We start from the raw sequence: 26,648 nt of genomic DNA, 5'->3' as shown, positions 1-26,648 counted from the left end.
GGTAAGTAATAGTGTCCTTCGCCTTGAACTCCTCCTGGCAGTAAACGCTGTGTGCTCTCCGCGCCGAGCCTCGGTGGAATGGCACTGCATCCCCCTCAGCCTGGGACAGTGGACCCGTCCAGGCGGGGCGATGTATGCGGGGTGACGCATGCGTGGAGAGTCGGGGCAGGCGCTTACTCCTGAGGGAGTTGCGGGCTCCGCGTCCGTGACTTCTTTCAGTGCTTCCCTTGAGGGCTGAGTGGCGGTGAGTGTCGGGTGTCCATCAGCCTCAGGGCATGCGGGAGCCTGCGGCGGGAGGATGCCACTCTTCAGCTTCCCACGCCAGCCGTGCTAGGTGCACCCATGTCCGTGCCCTTGGACCTTTGCTAGGAACACTCACTTGGTGAGCCGCGGGCGTGAGATGTCACAGTGACTGCTGAGGTCTGCCCGCCGCTCGCTGGCAGTGCGACCTTGGGTGCGCGCCCGCCTCGTCGAGTGCGCACCACCCTTCCGTAGAACTTTGGAGAGGCGTGACACTGAGGGCGCAGTGAGCTAACTGTTCTGGATGGCTACTAATCGAGGGAGCTGCCGGCAAAGTCACTTTACTGAAAAGTCACTTAACTGGCTGGTGAGATGGATATCTGTAAAGATCTCCCACAGTGCACTTGGCAAGGAAAGTAATGTTTAGGGTTATAGGCTTCGAGGACGACTTGTGAGTGTTTTCACAGTAGATGTATGTAAAGTCGAAATATTAGAAGCTCTGTTAAAACTTGGCGAAATCAAGCAAAATCCCAAACAAGGAGGGTATGGTGGTGCATGCCTCACTTCCAGCTCTGGGGAGGAGGTAGAAGCAGGAATTAGGAGTTTAAGGACACCCTCAGATACATAGGGAATTTGAAGCCAGGCTGGAATGAATACATGAGACCCCGTGTCGGTAACAAAACACACTTTAAGCGTACAGGACTTGGCCCTGGCAAAGGCATTCCCATGTCATCCTTTCTGTCTTGTACATTCAGGCCTTGGCATTTGGTTGATCGAAGTGAAAACAAGCCTTTTCATTTCCAGTGTTAAATGTCAACATTCAGCAGACATTTATTGGGCATTTGTTTGCACTTTCTAGACTACTCCCTCACAAGCTTCTGTTCTATCACCTGTGTTGCAGACTGATTTCTTTTGTTCTCTAAAATTCCCCTGGTCTTAGCTGACTGCTTACCTTCCTGCCTGGTTCTAGTAAGAGATTGTTTCAGAATGATGCAGAGGACACCTGTACTTTTGAGAAGGCGTTTAGTGGAATTCAAAAGTAGTAAGCAGTGGGACTGCTATCTTTTCTAAGGGTGATAGTTGAGATGTGACTGTGTGTGCATGTGTGCGTGCGTGCATGCGTGCCTGCGTGCCTGCCTGCCTGCCCGTTTGTCTGTCTGTCTGTCCGTCTGTCTATCAGAAGATGCTCGCTGGAGTTAGTTTTCTCCTTCCACCATGTGGGTTTTGAAGACTGAATTCAAGTCCTCATGCACTTGCTGGCCTTAATTAGTGTATGTGTGGGTTTGTATATGTCACTTTTGGTATGAAGGCTGACCTCAGTCCAGTCAAGTGTCAGGCTCTATCTCTCTCTGCCTTACAGACTTGAGACCTGGTTTCTTCTTAACTGTGTTAGCCTGCTGTTTTGGCTAGGTTGGTTGGACATGAGCACTGTTGGGGGTCTGCCTGTCCCTGTCTCCTCATTAAGGGTTGCAGACACCCAAGGCAGAGCAAGAGCTTTCCCCACCAAACATCTCCCCAGCTCCTTGCTTATTTTAAAGCATTAGAAATGGCAACTGTAGTGTAAGTTTCTTTCTTGGGCAGCCATAGTAGCAAAATCTTTCTAAAAGAAACACAGATGGCATTAAAATAGGGATATCACCTGTTATAATGCCCTCTGTTGTTAGCATGCATTTCCCCATACTAGAGTCTCTTTATTTAAAAATGTGACTCCTGGTGCTAAAGCAAGGAACTTGTTTGATGAGGTTGGGTGTTTAGGGCTTAGGTTAAATAGTGTTCTTCCTGCCAAGAGTGGAAGAAAACAAAATTAGCATTTTATTCTTTGAAACAGCCACCTAGGATAAGCAATGAGAAGAGCCCAATTTTATTTCTCAGTTAAATATAAAATGAAAACACTTTTTCTTTTTTTCTGGCTAGCACTGTAGTAACATACATATTTTAAGTAAATTTTGTCATGAAGGGAAGAAAATACATGTACTTGTGTGTGTTTGTTTGTCTGTGATAAGCATATATAGATTAGAAGCCAAATGCCATCTCAGGTATGGATACTTACTAACTTGTGGTAGGATTATGTCCAGATAAATGCACTGAAAGTCAAACTTTACACCAAAACTTCATTTAAAGGGCAAGGCGAGGCAGTGCAGCGGCAGGCGCTTGGCTGGCAGGACACGTGGCCCTTGGTTTGACCCTCAGCTCCGAACAGACAATGCATCTGGTGTTCCTAATGGACTGAATACAGTAGTTTCCCTGGGTTATGCCATCAGGCCCAGAATGTCTAAGGTGGAGCAGAATCTCCTCACACAAATCCTCTTTAAATAAAATATTGCATTTATTATGACACATAGATATGCATTTTTCCAGACATGAATGTCAAAACAGAAAACACAGAGCTTCAAAGAATAGCCGTCCACTGTACCTACCAGCCTGCGCCGTCCACTGTACCTACCAGCCTGCACAGGTAGTTTCTCTACACTTTGTGACTCAAGAGCCAGGACTGGTCACCACTACCGACCACCAAGAGACAGCAGTGACCTGCATTGCTAGCTTATGAAAAGCTTAAGATTTGAACAACAGGTCCTAAATGCATCTCATCTGTCTATGATGATGAAATTGAGAAATTATAAGGTGGGCCATCAGAACTTGGAGACCATATGTCCGCCTTGCTAATTAAATAGCTCAGAACATCTTAAGTTTGTGTTTGACCTATAAAGGAACAAATTTGAGGGCTGCCTGATCAAAATGTACAAAAATATTTTGACAAGTACATTTTTGAAGTGAAACATTCAAGTCATTTTCTAGGTGGCAAATCTGTATTTTCAGAAAATACAAGTGAGATGAGAACAAAATTAACTATGCTCTGTTACAGTATCGCACACAGTAGATGTTGGTGCTTACCGCCGTAACAGTGGCTGATGGCTTATGTAGATGAGTGATATTAAACTTCATGCTTTTTTTTTTTAAGATTTATTTGTTATGTATACAGTGTTCTGCCTGGACATATGCCTGTACACCAGAAGAGGGCGCTAAGATCCCATTACAGATGGTTGTGAGCCACCATGTGGTTGCTGGGAATTGGACTCAGGACCTCTGGAAGAGCAGACAATGCTCTTAACCTCTGAGCCATCTCTCCAGCCCCAAACTTCATGTTTCTGAGTAAGAGCACTGACTATTCTTTCAGAGGTCTTGAGTTCAATTCCAAGCACCCACATGGTGGCTCACAACCATCTGTAATGGAATCTTAGTATTTCTTCTGGGGTACATGAAAACAGCACTCATATACATAAAGTAAATGATGATGATGATGATGATGATGATGATGATGATGATACAACCTGTAGTCAGTGCAGAGCAAACAAAATCTGAACTTGGCTGTGTTTCCACTTTCCATTTCAAACACTTAGCTGAGCGGAGCAGGCTGACTTGTGGTCTCTAGCTGTGGTGTTTGGTAGTTACTGAATTGAAAAGGCAGCGGTTAAAATTGCAGCTTAAGGTAGGGGCTTTGCTTTAGTCCTTGGGCTTTCTTTGGTGTTTACTGGAAATGGAGTGGGTAGTTAAGTTCCAGAAATAAATACATATTTCTCAGATTTTTTTAAAATAAAAAGTTATTAAATATATAATGTTATTAAATAATGTTTAGATGTTGCCTTTGGTCCTCTCCCTGGCTGACGGTGTCTTGATGGCAGGTCGCAGTGCCTGGCTGTGGCTCCCAGTCAGCCTCGGGGTCACAAGGGAAATCTCTACAGTATCTGTTGCCAGTGCCTTTGGATGTTGTGGTTTTGTACCCCATCATGTCTACACAATGCCCTTCTGTGTACCCCATCATGTCTACACAATGCCCTTCTGTGTACCCCATCATGTCTACACAATGCCCTTCTGTGTATCCTGCTTATGGTGTGAAGAAAAGGAGGAAGGCGATTACTCTAGAGATGAGACTCAAAATTGCCCAGCATGAGGGTGGCCGGCCAGTGACGGTCATCGCGTGGGAGTCAGGAGTTTCCCAGTCCACAGTCTCAACCATCTTGAACGATGAGAAGATCAGTGGGCCGTAAAAATCATCAGTGTTCGTTGTTACGTTAGCCGTTGTCACTAAGAGAGCTGGACCAATCAGCGATAGAGAAAACTTGCTTGTGGGGTAGATAGAAGAGCATATGTGGAGGCGCCTGCCAGTCAGCCTGCTGAGGAGACAGGTACGCCTTTCCAACATGCTCAGAGACTACGCCGATCCTACATGTAACAGGTGTTTACAGAAGCCACGGGTGATGACTGCGCTTCAGAAAGCATCACAGCTTTCATACTATTGAGGTCACTGTGGGCAATAGCTACTGATATTGACTGCTGAAGCTTTTAAGGAAGCATTGCACAGGGTAATTGTGGATTAGAAATACTTACCAGAACAGATATTTAGTGTTGATGAAACCTGCTTGTTCTGGAAGCATATCCCAGTGGGTATGCTCATCCAGAGTGCAAGATAATCCTGGGACTCAAAGACCATGCAACTCTACATTTGGGAGGGAATGTGGCGGGGTTCAAACTAAAGCCTTTCTCACCTCCCATCTGGAGAATCCTAGAGCATTCAAGAATGAGCCAGCGCACATGTCCGGTTTTCTGTTGCCATAACAAGACAGTGGATGACATCATCTGTGAGTGAGGGTTGGTTTCTGAACTGTTTTATTCCACAAGCTCGAGATATCATAGGTAAAGCAGCATCCCATTCACGATCCTTCCGATCCCAGATGATGCTCCAGGCACTGATGGCTGCTGGTTGACATGCATCCTGATGTGAAGGGGCACCTGCTACTGACACTGCCATGCTTTCCCTACCAATGGACCAGGGTGCGATAGCTGCTTCTGAAGGACACAGTTCACACCAGGCATCTACCCAAGCTGAGGAAGCCATGGAGTCTTTCCAAACACTCCTAGGGTTTTGGAAAGGTACCCAGTGTGCTATCCAGAACGTTGCTGCTGCATGGGCAGAAGTCACCCAGCAGTGTGCGAACTGTCTCTGGAAGAGCATTCTGAAGATGTGAGTCCACTCAAAGGCTTTGACTAAGATGCTGTTGATATGGTCAGTAACAAGGGAAACGGCTGGAATTGAACATCAATGGGGAAGACATTCATGAGATTGTCAGGACGAAGACTGATGGAAATGCGGGAAGAAAGAAGGAAAGCAGTTGAAACGGAGGAAGAAGTCATTATGCCTAAGGCACCAAAAAATTCACAGCCAAGAAACTGGCAGAAGCATTTGCTACTAGTAGCCGGGTCATGCAGATGCTAGAAGATGAGAGATTTGTGAGTGCTGACAGACTGATACAGGATGCTCTTGCTTGGTGTAGAGAAATACATCTCAAAACCCAGAAAGTGGGAAGTCAGAATGGCATTTTCCTGAAAAACACGATGTTTACTAACAGTAACTATCTACCTCTGCCTTCCACAAGCTTTTCTTGAGCCTCATCAGAAGACATCACTGATGCCCAAGTCTCTAGCCTCTTATAGAGCTTAGATCATAGTTCAGTGCTGCAGACTCCTGCGGCCCAGTGTGCTTCAGAGTGTTTATGTTAATGGTGAGCACCCACAAAGCCGTTCAGTTTTCACTTTCAGTACAACATCCAGCGATAACCACTGTAACCAGTACTGCATTATAAAATAGACTTACAGCTTTTGATTTTATGTAAATGTTCACATTTGTGTGCTGTGTGTGTGTATGAACGTAGGGCCTGTGGAGTCCAGGAAGGACATCAGATCTTCTGGAGCTGGAGTTCCCAGGGGTTGGGAACCTCCTGATGTGGATGCTGGGACCTGGACCTGGGTCATGAGCTCTTGCGTTGAGTGTCTTTTTAAGGGGCTTCATTAACTTAACTATTCTTCACAGAAGTATTTCTTCAGGTCTTTTGCCCATCTAATGGCTCTTACAAATTGGATCGTTTTACTGAATTGTAGGCCTTTTTATATTCTTAGACAATAGTCTACAAATCTCTTTGTGGTTTCTTTGTTTTAATAGATTGTAGTTTCTAGAGTAGTTTTAGGTTTGTAGTGAAACTGATCAGAAATTACAGAGATTCCATCCATACCCTGTTTCCTCAACCTGCGCAGAGCTGTCAGTCTGGAAACTCGAGCTGTAGTGTGCTATATATAGCTGATGACATTGTCGTCTCATCACCACCTGTCTTAGGGTTCAACTGCTGTGACAGACACCATGACCAAGACAACTGTCATAAGGACAGCATTTAATTGGGGCCGGCTTACAGGTTCAGAAGGTCAGTCTGTTATCAACAAGATCGGAGCATGGCAGCATCCAGCAGGAGGAGCTGCGAGTTGTACATGTTTGAAGGACTCTAGGAGAAGGTTGGTTTCCAGGCAGCTAGGATAAGGGTCTTAAAGCACACGCCCACAGTGACATACTTGTTCCAACAATGCCACACCTCCAAATAGTGCCACCCCTTGGGCCAAGTATGTATAAACCATCACACCACCCCAGTGGAAAAATCAAAATTTAATGTTTTAAAATTTCTTTATTTTTGTATGTTGCCACATGAAGACGGCTCCAGGGACAGACCTGACTGGGGAGCTGAGGGAATGAGGAAAAGACAGACGCAGAGACAAGAAAGCAGGGTCAGGTGGTCTGGGCTCTTGGCTGGAGAAACAGCATCCTCCCCTAACTCTCTTATTGCACGGAGTCAGGGGAGACCGTGGGTGATTGCATGCAGAGAGGGAGACAGGGTTTATGGTGAGCAGCTGGATCCAGGGGACAGGCTGAGCTAATCTCTGTAGGAGCAGTCTGTAGGGGAGGTGGGGTGAGCTATGGTAGACATTTCTTCCCACACTAGCGATATCCACACACAGTCCAGAGGGGAGGCTTTGCCATTTTCTCCGTGGGTCTGAGGGTGTGGAGTCCTAGATATGGCTGTGATTGTCAGTGAAACACATTTCCCTGGGACTTAACTCACTCGGGGCTTCCTCTGCCCCTCCAGTGTGTGCATGTGTGTGGGCATGTGCGTGCCGTGGTGCGTGTGTGGCTTCTGAGAGTTCTCTCACGGCGTGGGTCCTGGGGATTGGAAACTCGGGCCGCCAGGCTTAGCAGCAATGCCTTTATCAGCCGAGCCATCTCGCCAGCCTGGGACTTCATTTTCTTAACCGTGTTCTCTAAAGTACAAAAGGTTTTAATTTTGGCGAGATAATCAAAATTTTACGGATAATCCTTTGATTTACCTAAGAACTCTTTGCCCAATGTCATGCTTTTATTTTTTATTTCCCTCCCTTCCCTGTAGTAAAATACACTTAACGTAGAACGTGCTATCTTACCCATTTCCAGGCTGGTGCTGAACAGGTTAATGTACAGCGGCCACACCATCTTTGGTGGCACCTTTGCGTGTGTCTGAGAAGGACCTGTCCCTTCCACAGCTCCCGTGCCCTCAGCCTAGCAGCCCCTGCTTTTTTTTTTTTTTTTTGGTTTTTTTTTTTTCGGAGCTGGGGACCGAACCCAGGGCCTTGCGCTTCCTAGGTAAGCACTCTACCACTGAGCTAAATCCCCAGCCCCAGCAGCCCCTGCTTTATGTTTGCATGTGGACCAAGTATTTCAGGCAGTGCTGTTGCCACTGTGGGCTTCGTCTTGAGAATATTTTCTTCAGCATTATATCCCCAACCTCATCCATGTTGCAGCATGTGGCGACTTTCCTCATAAGGCTCAATGCTAGTCCAGTGTTGTGGCCGAGGGAGAGCTTGCCTGTTGGTCTGGGTGGACATTTGTTTTTTTATTTTTTTGTTTTTTGTTTTTCTTTTAAAGATCTATTTATTTTTATTTATATGAGTACACAGTAGCTGTCTTCAGACACACCAGAGGAGGGCATCAGATCTCATTACAGATGGTTGTAAGCCACCATGTGGTTGCTGGGATTTGAACTCAGGACCTCTGGAAGAGCAATCAGTGCTCTTAACCTTTGAGCCATCTCTCCAGCCCCTTGGTGTTTGTTTTGCTGTTGGGAGTAATCAGCTCTGCATGTGGGTGTCTTGGTATCTCAAGACCCTGCTTGCACTTCTTTGAGGGGTGCTTCTTTTTTTTTTTTCTTTTCTATTTTTCGGAGCTGGGGACCGAACCCAGGGCCTTGCGATTGCTAGGCAAACGCTCTACCACTAAGCTAAATCCCCAACCCCTTGAGGGGTGTTTCTATATTTATTTTTCCCTTTAAAAAACATTTCTTTTCTATGCATGAGGGCTTTCCCTGCGTAAGGTTTGTGCAATGCTTGCAGAGGGTAGATGCTGGCATTGGAAGCCCTGGAACTAGTGTTAAATGCCTGTGAGCTGCCATGGGTTCTGGGAACTGAACCCAGGTCCTCTGCAAGAGCAGTCAGTGAACTGCTGGTTCTTATCTTTCTCAGTTTGAGACAGTCTTGATATGTGATCTAGACTGTCATCAGATTTGTTGGGAACTGTGTCAGATTGGCCTTAAGCTCGATTTCCTGCCTCTGCCTCCTGAGTGCTGAGTTTGCAGACTTGGGCCCCTGTGGCGTAGTTTGAATGGCTACATGACTCACCATATGGCCTTACCACCTAGTGCACAAGGGCTCCAGTCTCCCAGTTTCTCCAGTATTGTCTTTTACTCTGAAAAGACTATTTAGCCTAGCACACTCCTTTCTTTAATCCCAGCATTCAGGAGGCAGAGGCAAGTGGTCTCAGCGAGGTAGAAGACAGCCTGGTCTACAAATCAGGTCCAGAACAGACAGGGCTGGTTACACAGAGAATACACAGAGAAACCCTGTCTCAAAAAAGAAAAGGAAAAAAAAAAAAAAAAGACGAGACAAGACGTGTGTGTGTGTGCGTGTGTGTGTGTGTGTGTGAGAGAGAGAGAGAGAGAGAGGTCAGAGAGAGAGAGAGAGAGAGAGAGAGAGAGAGAGAGAGAGAGAGAGAGAGAGAGAGAGAGAGAGAGAGAGAGATGGGTGCTGGGACCGGAACTCCATAGCAAGCACTTCTTACTACTGAGTCATCTCTCAGCATCCTCTTCTCTCTCCACCCATCTCAGCTTTCTTTTTGTTTGTTTGGTTTGTTTGAGAAAGTCAGGGTTTCTGTGTGTAGCCCTGGCTTTCCTGGAATTTGCCCTGTAGACTAGGCTAGTTGCAAATTCAGAGATCCACCTGCCTCTGCCTCCAAGTGTTGGGATAAACACTTGGACTATACCCGGCAACAGTAGCTTCCTTAATAGGTCTGAGGTAGTTCTTATGTTTTCTTTTTTGGGAGCTTTTAAGATTAAAACAATTAAGTGGTTCTTTTGGTCATGTTTCTGAATTAGAAAGTGTAGATTGAAAAATAGCAGAGTAACACTATAACAGACACTTTAAAATAATTATTTTCTTAACCTTGGTCACTAATTTTCTGTTTTGTAGTTGACCCATTAAACTAATTCTGGGAGCTTGGATTTTTGTTTTCGGTACAATAATTACTTTTGTGCACAGATCTGTTAAATTTGAAAACTGTTTTTATTAGCTAAGTGTCTCAGCTAGATAAGCAAGCCAGTCTGTATTAAGTCTCACTAATGTGAGACTGACTTATGGCCCTTTATACCTCTCTTAGAGGAATATACAATTTAAAAGACGTAATGAGCCAGCTCTCATAATTGGTAAACTTTTACCTGAATAAAATGAGTAGTAACCAGCCTCAGGAGTCTGTGAAAAGTCCTTCAAGTCCAGCCCCTGCAGCCTGACTGCTATCCCTCTCTAGATCCAGGAAAAGTGCTGGTTGATTCCATCCTGGCCGGGCACACCCAGCCCTCTCCTCTGATAAAGGCCACTGCTGACTCTTGAAATTACAACTGTGTTCTTGCGTACTCAATGCACTCTTGTGTCCACAGGTCTGCACCTGCTCGTCCTCCAAACGATGCATCCTGACTTGTCTCCACACTTGCACACTGAAGAATGCAACGCCTTGATTAACTTGCTTAAGGAATGTCACAAAAATGTAAGAATCCAGAAGAGTGAGCGTAAGGCAGAAGTGAAACTTAGGTACAAGTCTAAGGAGACGTGTTCCCTGTTGGTGCAAAGGGACAGTGGCAGAGCATGAGTAACAAGTGTGAGCTGCTTGAGGCTTGACGTGTGTGGTTCCATGTGCTTTATGACTGCTGAGGTAGAGAGTCTGTGTGGTCCTTCTCGGAAGCTGCAGTGCATGTCCTCACTTGTCCTAGTGAAGGACGCTGGGACAGTGGTCACGTGGCATCCATTCGAGGTTGCCCCTCGATAGTCACCTTTATTGGTGTCTGTATTAACTAGCTGCAGCTTTCGGATGGCCAGATTTGATGGGTTTACTTAAGTCTTGGAGGAGCAGAAAGTAGAAAATGAGCCCACGTGGGGACTGCTGCAAATCAAGTTAATGCTTCTGTAGATTCCGGATATTTGGTTCATTTTTACAGTTTCATGAAGCATTGGTGATTTTTAAATTTTGTGCTTCTGTTTACCTCATGATGCTCTAAACCGTAATACATCACACTTAGCAATAGTGAGTAAGATTAGGACCAAGGGATGACAATAAGGAATGCTGCAGCCTTGGCAGACACATTTCACTGTTGACAACACACTTTGGGCAAGCAGTTCACACGCACTCAGACGGCAGAGGCAGGTGGATCACTGGTGTCCAGGCCAGCCTGGTCTACAGAGCGAGTTCCAAGACAGCCAGGGCTACACAGAGAAACCAAGAATTAGGCGCTCTTGTACACGGTGTACCTAACTGGAAAGTGAGTCAGGCGATGTAAGTGAAATCCGGCTTCAGGGTTTTTAAACTAGAACTGTAAAGTCTTATTTTAAAAGGAGCCGATTGTGTTGACTTAGTACAGGACATCTCCGTGCTATATACAGTAAGTTGCAGACAAGGGCAGAAAAGGAGCGAGAGACTTCAGAGAGTCACAGCTCCATCTTGTCATGGAGGGCCTTCAGGTGTAACATTAAGTCCATCTTTTCATATGTCCTCTCTACTTAGTGAATTACGGGTCAGGAGTTTGGTCCTTGTTTTCAAATCTTCTTTGTTGGGCTGGCAGGGTGGCTCAGGAGGCAGTGCATGCTGCCTGAAGACCTGGATCTGACCCCAGAGCCCACAGGATAGAAGGGGAGAACCAAATCCCAAGAGCTGTGCTGTGAGATCCATGCCTGAGTGTGCACTTGACTCACACGAATGTGATTTTAAGTTATTCTGTGTTACGTGTTATTTGCATATTAACATTTGGTTCTAGACTATTGCAAATTTGAGTCATCTTACGTATTTGGTTCTGTTTTTCATTTTTAAAAGATTTCATACAGTAAGGGTAACATCTCAAATTCTAGAACCAAAAGGTAAGCTTTTAAAATTAGTATCAGTACATCCGTAAACAATAAATGTATAATTCTAAGTGTACAATTGGCTGCGTTTGGCCAGTACCCATGTCACCATGTTATAGTCAGTGTACAGTGTCCCTCCATTGGTGTCCCTGCCAGGTTTGCATGTTCCTCACAGCCGGCCTGGCCAGGAGCTCACCACTACCTTTTGATCTCTATCGAGGGGCTTCGCTGCTCTGGACTACGCTGTAAATGTCCTCTGGTGCACCCGCTGTTGTGGGGCTGGGGCCTGCTTTCTTCTGTGTCAGTGCTCCGAGGTTCCTATTTCTGAGTGCGCTGCCTTGTGTGAACTCTGCAGCTTATTCCTACTGGCAGACGTTTGGCTGAACATTGGTTTCCAGCAGTTGTGTGGACGCCCTTTTATTTATCTTGGCTGAATGCTTAGGACCGGGTTGTGTGGAGTCTGGAGATGGGCTGGCTCCCTTCCATCGTGCGCTGTGTAGGTCTCACCAGCACCGCTTTAATGCTACGAGGATGTGGTAATGTCGCCTTTGGGTTTTAAGAGTGTGTTTGTCTGATGGGTAATAATGTTAAGTTTTTTCATGTAAACTTTGGCCATTTATACAGTCTTTCCTTTATATTGAGAAAATTGAGTTGCCTGATTTTTTTTAAATGATATGGCACGTAAGTCTGATTAGTGTGCTATTTTCTTTTATTCTGTAGTATTGTCAGCCTTTTCTTTTTAGATGCGGTCTTAGGATGTAGCCCTGGCTGGCCATGAACTTACAGAGATTCACCTGCCTCTACCTCCCTAGTCCTGGGATTAAAGGCGTGTCCTACCACACCTGTCTTTTTATTCTTTCTCTCTCTCCCTACCTGCCTCTCCCCTCTCTCCTTTCCTTCTTAAACATTTTAACATTTATTTTATTTTTCCTGCATTGCTGTTTTGTATGCATGTATGTCTTTGTGAGAGTGTCAGATCCCCTGGAACTAGAATCACAGACAGTTGAGAGCTACCATGTGGTTGCTGGGAATTGAACCCAGATCCTCCAGAAGAGTAGCCGGTGCTCTTAACCACTGAGCCATCTCTCCAGCCCTCTATTTCAAAGAGAACCCTGCAGGTTTTTTTTTCTTTTTTTTTTTAAGATTTATTTATTTATTCCATGTATGTGAGTACACTGTCACTGTCTTTAGACACATCAGAAGAGGTCCCATTACAGATGGTTGTGAGCCACCATGTGGTTGTTGGGATTTGAACTTAGGTCCTTTGGAAGAGCAGTCAGTGCTCTTAACCACTGAGCCATCTCTCCAGCCCACCCTGCAGTTTGTTAAGGTCATGTTTATCTCTTTTCTTTTATGGTTTGTCTTTTTTTTTTTTTTTTAAAACAATCCTAAGGATCTAGTGTGTTCCCTGTAGTCACAAAGAAAAGATTTTCCTGTGCTTTTTTAAAAACTAGAATCATACGGTTTTTGCCTAGATCATATGGTTTTGCTTTTATATGTAGGTCTCTGGTGGATGAGGTTAAGGTCCATGTGTGGTGTGAGGTGTGATTTTTTTTTTTTTTGAAGTTCATTGTTTTGCTGATAAACACTTGTCTTAACACCATTTTTTGAAGAGACTGTCTTGCCTCTCCAACCTCCAAAATATCTTCAGAAATCAGCTGACTCTACAAGAGTAGGTAGGTAGGTGTTCTTGGTTCTGCCGCCTGCTCACTCATTCTTAAATTTAATGTCTCTCTTTTTTTAAAAATCATTTCTTTCTTTTTTTTCAGCTTTTTAAAAGGTTGGGGATGTAGATTGGAGCTCGGTTGCCAGAGTGCCCTGAGTTCAATCCCGGGTACTGCATGTCTATAATCACAGCATTAAGAGCACTGGTTTCAGCTTTCCTAATGCTGTGACCCTTTAATACACTTCCCATGCTGTGGTGACCCCCCCACACTATAAAATTATTTTTGTTGCTATTCATAATTAATTTTGCTACTGTTAGCAATTGTAATATTAGTATCCGATATGCAGGATATCTGATATTCTACCCCCAAAAGGGGTTGAGACCCATAGGGTATGTTTTGTGTGTGTGTGTGTGTGTGTGTGTGTGTGTATGTAGAGGCAGATGACAACTTAAGGATTTAGTCTGTCCCTCCCACCTTATTTTGAGGCAGGATCTCTGATTGCTGCCATTGTGCTGGGTGAGAGAGCTTCTGCCCATTTTGTCTCTGCCTCCTAATTTGCCCTAGTAATACAGGGTTACAGACTCAGCTCCTTACAGGGTTTTAGGGCACCAAACTCAGTTCGTCAGGCTAATGAGGCAAGTACCTTATGCTTCTGCACTGTGCTATCTCCTTGGCCACATGTCTGTCCTAGTATCACCCGGCCATGGACACTGTTGCCTTGTGTTGTCTCAAACCCATACATACCCCAACTGTGTCCTTTCGTTTTGGAGATAGGGTCTTACACTGTAGCCCTGGCTGGCCTTGAACTCACAGATCTGCCCGTCTCTGCCTCCCGAGTGCTGGGATTAGAGGCATGCACCACTATACCCAGATCAACCACAGTTTTGGCTATTCTAGAACCTTTTTAATTCCTCAGATGTTTTAGAATTAGCCTGTCACTTGAAAAGGTTTCTAAGAGTTTTCATTTGGCACTGAACACTTGGGTTTTAGCCACACATCCTCCTCAGCCCCCAAGGAAAGTTAATTTACTGATTGAAGTCATCTGCAGAGGAGGGACCTTGTGGATGGTTTTAGGGTTGTCTGGAGTAGCTTAATCAATCTCGACCCTAGGTTCTCTCCGCTCGAGTGTTGAGCAGGGTTCTCTCTGCTCGAGTGTTGAGGGGGTCTGTTTTGGCTCGTAAGAACTCCATGGACCTTAGCTGCTTTTCAGCGTTTGTTCTATAGGCTCTGCCGCCCTGAGACAGGTCAGCCCATAGGTGTGACAGTCCTGTGTGGTACTCTTAGCTGACCGAGCCAGCCCCCGGGGCTCTACTCCTCAGCTCCCTGACAGACAGTGTGGAAGGCAGGTAAACACAGGGCTCGTCTTGTTCTGCCTCTTCTCAAACGCCACAGACCTTTACTGTCGGTGGTTTTCTCGTGTGTTCTGGCCATGCTTCTGGTTGTTGGAGACCAGTTCTTTCCCAAGGATTTCAAATGGATTTTTAATGGATGACACTAGAACAATTACATAATCACCCAGAAAAGTTAAAATTAGATCTTTTCTTTATACTAGACTTATGAATGTGGTCTGGTGGGTCAGGGGTTAAATGCCAAAAACAAAAACAAAAACAAAAACTGCACACATCGTAAGAAGCCATGTGTGTAGCCTGCATACAGGGAAAGACTGGCCACGGGTCACTGTGAGTCTAGAGTCTGTCGTTAAATGTTCCTTTCCTCCTTTCCATAGTTCTTTGACAGGAAGTCACTGTGCACATTTAAAGAGTAGTGACTTAAGTTCTCCTTGATCTATGTAGTTAGTTAATTTTTAGAGTCTGGGTTATAGACCTGCCTTACTTATTTACTGCTGTCAGTGTGGACTCATGCACACCGGGGTTATAATTCAATACAGGTTTTGTAGCCCGGTCTGTTTCAGCTTTGGGCCCCGATGTCTTTCAGTGTGCTGTGTAGAGAAGCTAGTGGTAGCTCAGGCCTCACTCAGTAGGATACGCTCAAGAGTCAGGAGGACCAGGAGCTCAAGGCCAGCCCACCTTTAGCTGGGTGTGGTGGCCCATACCTCTAATCCCTGGACTCAGAAGTGTGTCATGAGTGAAACCATATGATTATAACCGTATTCCAGATGAGTCATCTCGCCACACCACAGGGAAGGGAGACCACAGTGAAGTAAGGTGAACACAGGCTAAGGGTGGTGTTGCTGCTGGTAGAGCTGGGCTCTGGCGAGTCAGCGTTGGAGAAGTGCCTTCCATGTGCTCTGTGTGCCTCAGAGGTGAGCCGTGAGAGACTGCCTTCAGAATCGAGTCACTAAAGCAGCATCCCTGGGGCCTCACACCTCTTGTGCTCACAGTAGAACTGAGCTTCAAGTCTGACGTAAGCAGGAACATGGCATATGTGCACTTCTGTGAAGATTTTGCTAAAGCTGCAACTTCCTGCTGTTTCCAGCACCTCAGAGGATACTGGGTCACACTGCCTGGTAGTTTCATTGATAGGATGGTAGACCAAGCTGTCTAGCCTCTGCCCTCAGTTGGTGTAGCTTTTTTAATCTCTATTAGGAGGCTGTGTCACTATGCATGTCCCTTTCCAGGTGGGAACTCTGCAGTGCTCTCTGGTCCTCCTCATCTCCACAATCAAGCCATGCTGCGCTTTCCTCATTCCTCCCATGCTGGTTTTTTCCTGTGGTCTTGGCAGCCACGTGACGGCTCTGTAGCCGTCAGCATCCACAGGCTGCTCCTGACCTACTGGCTTGTCTTGCCTGCATTCGTCAGCAAGACTCCAATCATCTACACTTAACGTGCAGGATGCAAAGCAGCTGATCTCCTCAGAGCTGCTGAGCCCTTAATGTCGTTTTTTCCTGGTGTATAAAGGCAACATTTAAGTAACACATGTCTTTGTAGACAGTACAGGAAAAGCCCAGGAAAGCATCAGAGAAACAGGAACTCCCTCCCATTCCTTCACCACCAGAAGGAAGTCACTGAGAGGAGGCTTTACTGGGCATCCTCTTCTCTTTGTTTCCCCCTTTTGGGGTGGGGGCGTCTTCCTATTAACATTTTAAAAGACTTACATCTTCCCAGTGCTGAGAACACAAACACATAATTGCAGTAATCCCAGGCCTCACAGCAGACTTGAAAGTGTTTGCTTTCGCCCCTCTCAGTTTTCTGATCCTCCTGAGGACTCTGAGCCTGCAAGGTCACTGCCGGCTGAGGTCACTGCCGGCCGAGGTCACGGCCAAGTGCACGTTTAAGTTCCCGGCTTCTCCCGCCATCGCCATCGTTTGCTCCATTCTTCAACCTTGATTCTTTAACCTGGTTTTACTCCGTCTTGACTGCTCTCCCTCATCTACTCGGCTGTCTTACCCCTACCCTAAGCCTGATTCTCAGCTGTACCACCTGAGAAGTTCCCTTGTCAAGTCAGCAGCTACATCTCCAGCTCAGGCTTTTCCTGAGTTCTGTTTATCTCTGCTGATATCAACTCCATGGGCTTAGCTCTTCTGAAACCACCTCCCCTTTCTGTCTTAGTGACATCTTCTTGTCAGAGCCAGAAACTACTCTTTAATTTCTTCTGCCCCACTTCTTACCAGTCTCTGGAAACGTCTGCTGTCACTCTTGTGGGAGGGTGAGAGTGGGCAGAACCGATAAATACTTGGAGTTATTGGAAAAGAGTTTTCACATATTTAAATTTATATCAGAGTTCTTTGTCTATTTTTATTAAGTTCTTTGACAGTTTCATGCATGTGTACAGAGCTTTCTGTTTATTCTCCACATCTTCTCATCTCCTTCATCCTCTGTCATCATCCCTCCTCACTGGTCCCTCCTTCCCTCTGTCATCCCTCCTCACTGACCCTCCTCACTGACCCCCATCCCTCCTCACTGACCCCCCCATCCCTCCTCACTGACCCCTCCATCCCTCCTCACTGACCCCTCCATCTCTCCTCACTGACCCCTCCATCCCTCCTCACTGACCCCTCCATCCCTCCTCACTGACCCCTCCATCCCTCCTCACTGACCCCCCATCCCTCCTCACTGACGCCTCCATCCCTCCTCATTGACCCCCCATCCTTCACTGACCCCCTCCCTCCACACTGACTCCCATCCCTCCTCGCTGACCCCCCATCCCTCCTGGCTGACCCACCCATCCCTCCTCACTGACGCCTCCATCCCTCCTCATTGACCCCCCATCCTTCACTGACCCCATCCCTCCTCACTGACTCCCATCCCTCCTCGCTGACCCCCATCCCTCCTGGCTGACCCACCATCCCTCCTCACTGACCCCCATCCCTCCTCACTGACCCCCATCCCTCCTCACTGACCCCCCATCCCTCCTGGCTGACCCACCCATCCCTCCTCACTGACCCCCATCCCTCCTCACTGACCCCCATCCCTCCTCACTGACTCCCATCCCTCCTCACTGACCCCTCCATCCCTCCTCACTGACCCCCCCATCCCTCCTCACTGACCCCTCCATCCCTCCTGGCTGATCCCTTCCCCACACTCATGCCTTTTTGTTTTGTTTCACCACTGCTGATTTAGCCAGGCCCACGCATGAGCATCTCCCAGTGACAGATTCTTGGGTCCCTCCAGCGTGTCTGTGGTCTACAGTGCTGTTATATGGAAATGGTGTGTTTTGTCCTCACTCTGCAGTGAAAGCTGGGCCAACGTCATTCACTGTTCACTGCTGGTGCCCGGTGCGCTGTTCTCTGTGTAAAAGGTGCTCAGACACCACCTCATGTACCCATCTAAGTCCTCGCAGATGAAGGGAACTCAGTCCACGGTGCTTTGTCTGGTTTCTCTAGGGTATTTGGGTACCACATTTCCCACTTCATAAAGTGTCACTTTGATTTGGGCTTAGCTAATGTGGAGGTGAAAGGACAGGAGTCACCTTTTATCTTGGGTTTAAAAGAAGATGTACACACTCAGGGCAGCTGGGGCACAGCTATTTGTAAGTGCTAACTCGTGTGAGGGCTGAGTTCTGATGCAAGCGACTGTGTAAGACCGGGCACAGCAGTGTGGGCTGTAATTGGCCCCAGGGAGGCATGGACAGGAGGATCCCTGGTGCTTGCTAGCCAGCCAGTGTGGTCCAATTGGAAATCTCCAGGTCAGGAGAGACCCTGACTCAAAAAATAAGGCAGAGAGAGGTGGAAGAAAACACCACCAACATCAACCTCTGGTCTCCACACACGTGTACATAGACAATCATAGTCAAACCTGTGTACATATTAGGATGTATGTGTGTATGTGTGTGTGTGTATGTATGTATGTATGTGTGTATGTGTGTGTATGTATGTATGTATGTATGTATGTACGTACGTATGTATGTATGTATGTACGTATGTATGTATGTATGTGGGGCCAGGTGCTGTAGGCATGGGTACTGTGCTGTGATTTCTAAAGTGCCATTTTTTATTTAAAGGGTGAACATGCCTTGGTCCTATTTGTCTGCTGTCACAGAAATCATTTAGGGAAAACACAGGAAGTGCTTGTTCTGAAAAGGCCAGTAGGTGACAAAGAGGAAATCCTGGACTATTTGAAGTGTTTATTGAAACAACTCAGACCATTTATTCAGTGTGGACCTGAGAAGGGTTTCCACAGTGGCCCTGAAGGAGAAGAGAGAAATATCACAAGGTGTCGCTTACTAATTATGTGTTGTCGGGTTTCCGTGAAAACCGTAATTAGGAAGAGAAGGAGAAACCTGCTTATTACAGCCACAGGTCCAGCGTTTACAGCAGATCACTGTGCTGCCCAGCCTACCTTAAACATTGTGACATCCGAGCTCTCTGCCTTTACCAGAGCTGGGTCCTTCGTGCCAACCTCAGCATCTGCCCGGCAGCATCCGTAGTTCGGCAGCAGGGTTGGAAACATACAGGAGAGTTTTAGTTTCGCTTTTCCAGCAAAGCGGACTTTGAACTTGAGAGACATTTTTCTTTACATTTTTTTGAGGTTTATTTTATCTTTCTTTTATGTGTATGGGTGTTTTGCCCGTTTTGCAAGTGTGTGCCATATGCATGCAGTGCCCATGGAGGCCAGACAAGGTTGTCAGATCCCCTGAAACTGGGGTTACAGCTTGTCAGCTGCCATGAGGGTGCTGGGAATAGAACTCGGGTCCTCCATAAGAGCAGTGGCCCTTGTAACCACTGAGCCATCACTCCAGCCCCAACACAGGATTTTCTTACAAACTATTCAGGCTTATTTATGGGCTCTATATAGGTCATCAAATGATACTGTATATTTCTGATGTATTTTTGATGACATTTGGGATAGAATGAGAAAGTGGCTTTGGCAGCAAGCATATTATTAAATAACCTTTAAAGGTCTTTTGAATTACACAGACGCACAGGGAGGTGTGAACAAGCCGATGTGATGAATGCAGGCGCTCACAGGTCAGGAGAGCATGGGATACCCTGAAACCGGAATTGTCCGGGAATCCGATCCAGTCCTCTACACGAGTAGCAAGCACTCCTCACCACGGAGTGCTGAACCACAGTGAGATACCAGTGAAGGAGGCCTTTGCTCTTGTCACTGGGCCTGCACTTCAGCCACATCCCTCTACCAGGGATGGGCAGGGTGTGTGGTACCTAAGGACATGAATGGTTTTAGGTGGTTAAACTTAATGTGTTCATGGTTTTCTGTCAGAGCATGCGTGTATGGGTACCTTTGGGGGCCAGAGGCATTGGATTCCTCTGGAGATGGAGTTACAGGTTGTTATATGGGAAGGCTGGGAACTGAACTTGGGTCCTGGAAGAATAGCAGGTGCTCCTGACTGCTGAGTCATCTCTCTTGCCCTGTGATTAAACTTTTCTACTCTCTCACTAGGTGAGGTTTTAGTGGGTTAGGGGGCTATTTTGTGTTATTAAACTAAGAAAAAGTGTGTGTGTGTGTGTGTGTGTGTGTGTGTGTGTGTGTGTGTGTGTGTGTGTGTGTACATGAGTGTGGAGGTCAATGTTTGATGCCTTTTCCAATCTGCAGTCTTGTCTTGAGACAAAGTCTCTCACTGACTGTGGAGCTCATAGATTCAGCTGGGTGAGCTGATCAGTGAGCCCTGGCGTCTCTTCCTCCCCTCTTCCCCGGCTGCTTGCGTTTTACGTGGGTACTGGAGGTGTAACTCGAGTCTTTGACCTTACACGCATTACGAGATGAGCCATGAAGTCATCTTATCATTCAGTTTTGTTTGGATTCTGTCCTGCAAACATTTTTTAAGGATGGGGGGGCAGGCCTCCTTAGTAGCCTTGTTTAACTTACTCACAGAGCCACACAGGAGGTGACATTTCCACAGCAGCATCCTTTTACGGTCTGTGCTTCAGAGATGTTGGCAGATTGAGAGATGAACTGTTTCTCCCTTCTCTTCCCATTAGCACAACATTCTGAAATTTTTTGGTCATTGCAACGATCTTGATCGGGAAATGAGGAAGTGCTTGAAGAATGAGGTAAGACTGGTGCCCAGAGTTAAGCAGCAGAACATTTCTGGATATCCGTGGTTGTCATTATTAGATTTCCTATACTTTTAGTCCAACAGCAAATCAACGTTACATGTATGACATTCTCTTTAAAGCCAAGAGGACTGAGCCTGCTGTGGGAGCAGCTTTAGAATGTTGTCCTCTTCCCTGTACACAAGGGGAGAAAGCGTTTTTGCTTTCATTGAAAATATTCAAGAAATCTAGCCTCTGGCATCAAGGACATACTTGGTGACATTGATGAACTGCTTTTTAGGTGACCAGGAGTGTTGAGCCTCAGTTTCCTAAGTAAAGTGAGGGGGCTAACTTAGGCTTCTTCCATCTTTAATGAGACTCTTAGAGTCTTTGTGCCGTGGACAGCAACAGGGATCATGTGCGATCACATGACACTGGTGAAGGCTGCACCATGGACCTGGGCGTGGGCCAAGAGCTAAAGTACCAGTCATTGTCTCTTTCTAGGCACCACTGACCGAGCAGATTTACTTTAAACTTTTGAAAACAAATTACTCCCATTTCTGTTTCATACATCAGTTACTTTATTTCCAGTAAAGTAAGAAATGATTACATGTATATGTGCATATATATTAATATTATATATAGACTAAAAGATCCATTTTCCAATTTGAATTGGATGTGTGTGTGTTTGAACTGCACCCCCGCAAAGTTTCAGATTAAAAGTTTAAATATAATATTTGAAGTTATATTGGATTGTGACTTTTCTACTCTGGGCAACTTTTCATTGTGACACTATCTTATTTAAATAACTCTATACAGGAGTAATTTTAAGATCCACTTTTTTAATAGCCAGTCTGATTTTTAAACTCTCATTTCTCCTGCCTCAGCTTGCTGAATATTGGGTTAAAGGCGTGAGCTGCCACACCCAGGGGCTGTATCCAGGGTGATTTTCTTTGCAGTAACAAATATATATGTTAGGATTTAAAGATGAGTCTTGAAAAATGTTTTTCTGTCCCAGTCAGGGGCTGGTGTGTGGCCACTAAACCTAGTGCTGTGTAATGTGCTGTGTAATGTGCTTGCAGAAAGCACATCCTGTGGTATTCTGTCTGCCAGGACCGTTTTGTTCACACATAATCAATTGTATAGCTTCTTGCCTATGTAAAGCCTATGTTTAGATTTACTGTCCCTGTGTAGTTCAGTAATTTTGCCATCGTTTCGATGACTAAAACCTCACGTGAACTCTTCTTCCCTGCTGGTCCTGAATGTTGTTAGTGACTCTTAAGTTGGATGTCATAGAAACGTCTTGTCTCTATTTGTTTTCATAAGATTTCCTCTTTCCTTCAGTCTTAGTCAAGGTCACTATCGCTGTGACGAGACACCATGACCAGAGCAACTTGGGGAGGAGAGGGTACCGAGGCTTCCACTTCGGCACCACAGTTCATCACTGAAAGAAGTCAGGACGGGGACTGAAGCAGGGCAGGAACCTGGAGGCAGGGTCTAACCTGGAGGCCATGGAGAGTCAGGCCGACTGACTCGTTCATCATACTTTGTTACAGGACCCGAGGCCACCATCTCAGGGATGGCACCACCAATAATGGGCGGGACCCTCCACCACCAGTCACTAATTAAGAAAAGGTTTACAGCCAAGGTTTACAGACTTGTCCGCAGCTGATCTTAGAGATTTTCTCAACTGGAGCTCCCCTCTCTCTGACAACTCCAGCTCGTGTCAGGTTGACAGAAACCTAAGCAGTGCACCTCCCCTGCTCTTAATGTTGCTTCGCTTCTGCAGATTATGAATGCACTGTCTGACCTCTCTACTCCCCAGTCTGCTCTGTTTCTTTTTAATTTCCTGCTCTTTTTTTTGGTTTGATTTTTTTTTTTTTTTTTTTTTTTTTTTTTTTTGGTGTTTTGTATTTTTCAAGACAGGCTTTCTCTGTGTCACCCTGAATGTTCTGGAACTTGCTCTGTAGAACAAGCTAGCCTCTAAGGCACCTGACTCTGCCTCCCAAGTGCTGGGATTAAAGGCATGTGCCACCACCTCCCAGCTTCCCTGTTCTTAATAGTGTCGTCAGAGGCTCTCCTGCCACCACCCTTCCGTATGTTGGGACTTTTACAGAAATTAGGTGTATGTGTGTGGGTATGAGCACATGCATATTAGTGCTGAAGGTGTTAGAGTCCCTGGAGCTGGAGCAGTGCCTCACGTGGGTGCTGGGGACTGAAATTGAGTCCCTGCAAGAGCTGTCCTCAGCCCCAGCATGTTGGAACATTCCACACCACTTTAAAGGTCGGCGTGTGTCTGCCTCTCTCTGCTGCCTTCTCCTTTGCTGTTACTGCCCCTGCATGTCCTTTATCCAGTTACTTCATTGTGTGATTAGCTGTCCTTTTGAGTCAGTACCTTTAGATGATGTCCTGTCACTGACTTTATCCTCACTCTTTCCCCTTTTGTTCAAGGCCATCTGGACTTCCTCCATCAGCACAGACTTTACCCAGTGAGCTTTGTAATTCATTTTGACACCTGATGCACACATCACCTTTGACCCCTCCTCTTGTGGTTGTCATGGACCATCCAGTGTCAGATCTTTTTCCCTAGAGCACATCTCTCTCTGTGTGCTCTGGGGTGGTGGTTTGTATTGTTTTCTCCCAGGTAGTCCTTTTGTTCTGTTTGTCTTTGAGACAGAGTCTTGGGGTCTCCAGACCACACCTAGACCCCCTACATCCACAAATTTGTTTGAAAAGCCCCTGTGCCTGCCCTTCCTCACCTCTTCCCTGGTGTTGGTGTTTGACTATTGTTTTGTTTTTGTTTGTCTGCATTTTCAGAGACAGGGTTTTGTGTGTAGCCCAGTTGTCCCAGAACTCACAGCCCTCTGTACTCAGCCAGGATTACCAATGCGATCTGCTGTACCCAGGCTGGAGTAGCCTTTTGATGAAGAAAAGCAGTGTGAAAACTTATTTAAGGGCTGAGCACATGGCTCCTTGGGTGAGAGATTGAGGCCGAGTGGACCAACCGCCTGAGTTCTATCCCTGGGACACACATGGTAGAAGGAGAGAATTAACTCCTAAAAATTGTCCTCTGGTCTTCACACATAAACCATGAACCATGACATGTGTACACTTACACGCATGACACATAAACACGTAGATATATAATAAAAGTATGTATGTATTTGACACAGGGTCTCACCAGGTAGCTCTGGCTGTCTTAAAATTCACTCTGTAGACCAGGCTGGCCTCCGACTCACTGTGGTCCACATGCTTCTGCCTCCCAAGTGCTGGGATTAAAGGTGTGCACCACTACGCCTGGCAATAAGTGTAGGTTTTAAAAACTGCCACACAAAGGGATTTATACAGGTCTTCAATCACCGTCTTTAGTCTGAAATTGTATTGAGTGACACTTGTTAGTGGTTATGTGGCGTGGCTCTTTTTGTTTGTGCCCCAGATGAGTAGAGGAGTTGAAAAGTTGAAAATCTACATGGTTTTTTCTTAGAAGTTGGGCAGGAATTCCAGTCAAGTCCTTGGCTGGTTGTTACTAAATCTTCTATTTTTGTGTTCTTTCTTCCATATCTATGGCTCCTAAAAGATGTTCCATTGTTCATATATGCTCACGTTTTAATTCAATTTCTGTCTTTCCCCCTCCCCAGGGAAGAATAATTTATTTTTAAAATCTGTCTGTATTTATCTATTGATAACATATAAGCACATGTATGTTAAGACATTCTGTTTTGAACATAGGTTAGTAAGCATTTGGGAAGATCTCAGTGCTCTTTCAGCGGGGTTGGGGAGTGGGGAGGGTTATGACCAAGAGCTGTTGCCTCTTCACGCTGCTTCGAGGAACACGTCAGAAGAAGCTCCCTCACCCATCTGCCAGCCACTGGCTTGAGGAGTTTGTTCAGCCTTGTTCTGAACTTTTAATAAAGGTATTGCTATTAAAGTGTCCTATAGGACAAGCCATTTTACAGGGTCAGAAGACAGGGGCCAAGCCCTCTAAAGAATTGGAGAAACCAGTAACATTTTGGCTAGAAACAAGGGAAAGGATTACTATTGGCCATCAGTTTCTTAAAGCAAGAGAACTAGAAGGCAGGAGGGGAGTTTACTGGAAAATACCGGTTCACTGTGACAACTTCGAATAAGCAGAGCCGCCCAGCAGCTGAACAGGCTGCTCTTAAGGTAGTGACCCTAGTGATTAGAACTGCTGGGGACAGGGACAGAATGCATCTGTCCAAATGTCCCTTGATTTCTTGGGAGGGGCTCGATGCAGCTGTTGACAGGTTTGTTGGATAAGCAAGGGCCATTCCTCGGGATCCCTGCCTCTGATCTCAGGTTCAGTGGGTGAAAGAGCAGAGTCGGTGCTTAGCTGAGCCAGGGCTGCTGTGACCTGTTGTCTCTTCCCTCCCCTCCCTTCAGTACATGGAGAAGAGGAACAGGAGCAGGGAGCACGGCGCTGCGATGCGAAGCAGGCTTTCTGATCCTCCAGAGGAAGCTGGAAGATAGGCTCACTGGACGCCTCGGCTGGGAGACCTGAAGGTGGCCGGTAGCCAAAAAAAAAAATCCCTTCCTTTTGGCCTCTAGGACCCTTTGAATGGAAAGCACTCTATGAAGAACTGAGCCGTGGAGAATCAGGAGAATGTGGGGTCCGGGACTTGCTGAACTTTAATGCCATGCACTGTGCCTCTGAAAGTTTCCTTCACTGCTGCCCTGAATCCGTGTCCACCCAGGCCTGACTCGCCTCCTGCAATAAAGGCTTAGCACAGTGTGGTCTTCCGTTCTTTAACCCTCGTGTGGCGAGGGCGAAAGTGGTGCCTGTGTGTTCTTCTGTTTGAGAACATGGTGGTTGAAGATCATGTAGTGAGGACAGAGTAACGTGGGAATTCCGGGGAATTCTACCAAAGCTCCCAGTTTAATCGTTTTGAAGAGTCATTTTCCGAAAGGTTCCACATTGCTAGTTAGCTTTAAAATTATGAATGGAAAATATTTGAAAAAAAAAATTGGGCCTGTAGTGAACACGTGTGTGTTCCTCGCCATTCTTTAAATAATACAGTGTAGCAATCTGTCCGGCACAAGTAAGCTAGAGCTATAGTGGCCACAGGTGGACGCAGGTGGGTTTTATGCAAATACTTTGCTCTTAAGGGACTTGAGCCTTTGCAGGTTTGAATGTAAAGTGTTCTAGAAACACACTGCCTGGACCTCTGGGGTGATGCCTAATGTGGATAAGATTGCATCCAGCTAGGGTACCATGTTCTCACCATGGTACCGGTTAACTCCTGGGCTTGAGCCTAGAACCCCAGTGCTCTTCTTGTGTTCACCCCTCATCCCCACCTCATGGATATTACTTCCAGGGGTTTCTAAGACCTGTGACAGTTTGGAACCCAGCAACTCCAGCCACAGCCACAGCAGGGTGTCTCGGGCCTTCTCAGGAGCCACAGGACAGACCCAGCTGTAAGCTTCTCACGGTGTTTGGTGTGTGAGACCCCACTGGTGTTTAATAAGTGATTTTCCTATTGCAGGAGAAGCTGAACATTGAATGTGCAGGGTGGCTTAACAGGATAACAGCTGGTGGAAGGGGTGGGGGCCAGAGCAGAATTCTTGAAGTCTCCTCTGTGTCAATCACTGTGAATACATTGTATACAGTCTATCAAAACCGGACATTTTGCTCATAGACTCTTACAGCAAACCAGCAGACTGGCTTGACCACAGTCAGCTATGATTACAAAAGCCCCATGATCAGAGAGGTGTTGGAGAAAACGAAGCAAGGGAACTTGTGCCCGGTGTTCGTGGAGTCATTGCAGAAAGGGTGCTTGGTGAAGGTGGCTTGGCAAGGTAGGCTGGGATAGCATCATGGCACCAGCAAGCAGGACATCAGTGTCACTGCGAGATAGACCCGATGGTGGAGGAAGATGGACCTACACAGCTCTGAATTCTGTGTCTGTCTGCAGGGGTTTGGGGAGAGAGTTGCAAGACTGGGCTGTTTCCATTTGCGTTTTAATGAGATTTTTTTCTTTGTTTTGGTGATGGTGATGATGATGATGATGATGATGATGATGATGATGAAAGTTTTGGGGACC

The 26,648-nt window shown here is 46.2% G+C and overlaps 1 protein-coding gene across 2 annotated transcripts; it reads left to right on the top strand.

The window, feature by feature from the left end:
• Positions 1–147: 147 nt before the first annotated feature.
• On the top strand, positions 148–25,339 carry Cmc2 (C-X9-C motif containing 2). 2 transcript variants are annotated; one of them, XM_032887787.1, is made up of 4 exons: positions 148–244; positions 10,077–10,183; positions 20,536–20,607; positions 24,991–25,339. In XM_032887787.1, exons 2-4 carry the CDS (start codon positions 10,103–10,105, stop codon positions 25,075–25,077), a joined length of 240 nt encoding a protein of 79 aa, XP_032743678.1. In that variant the 5' UTR covers positions 148–244; positions 10,077–10,102; the 3' UTR covers positions 25,078–25,339. The 2 variants fall into 2 exon arrangements, with proteins under 2 accessions (XP_032743678.1, XP_032743679.1); XM_032887788.1 differs by lacking the exon at positions 148–244 and adding an exon at positions 251–382.
• The last annotated feature ends 1,309 nt before the right edge of the window (positions 25,340–26,648 follow it).

The sequence above is a fragment of the Rattus rattus genome, chromosome 17 (assembly GCF_011064425.1).
Source record: "Rattus rattus isolate New Zealand chromosome 17, Rrattus_CSIRO_v1, whole genome shotgun sequence".
Classification (NCBI taxonomy): domain Eukaryota; kingdom Metazoa; phylum Chordata; class Mammalia; order Rodentia; family Muridae; genus Rattus; species Rattus rattus.
The sequence above is the reverse complement of the archived record's forward strand: the minus strand, read 5'-3'. Positions and strand labels throughout refer to the sequence as shown.

Coding starts and splice junctions, on each gene's coding strand:
- Cmc2 (XM_032887787.1), top strand. CDS start 10,103: ATGCATCCTGACTTGTCTCCACACTTGCACACTGAAGAATGCAACGCC. Junction 10,184..20,535: donor TTAAGGAATGTCACAAAAAT/GTAAGAATCCAG, acceptor TCTTCCCATTAG/CACAACATTCTGAAATTTTT. Junction 20,608..24,990: donor GGAAGTGCTTGAAGAATGAG/GTAAGACTGGTG, acceptor CCCTCCCTTCAG/TACATGGAGAAGAGGAACAG.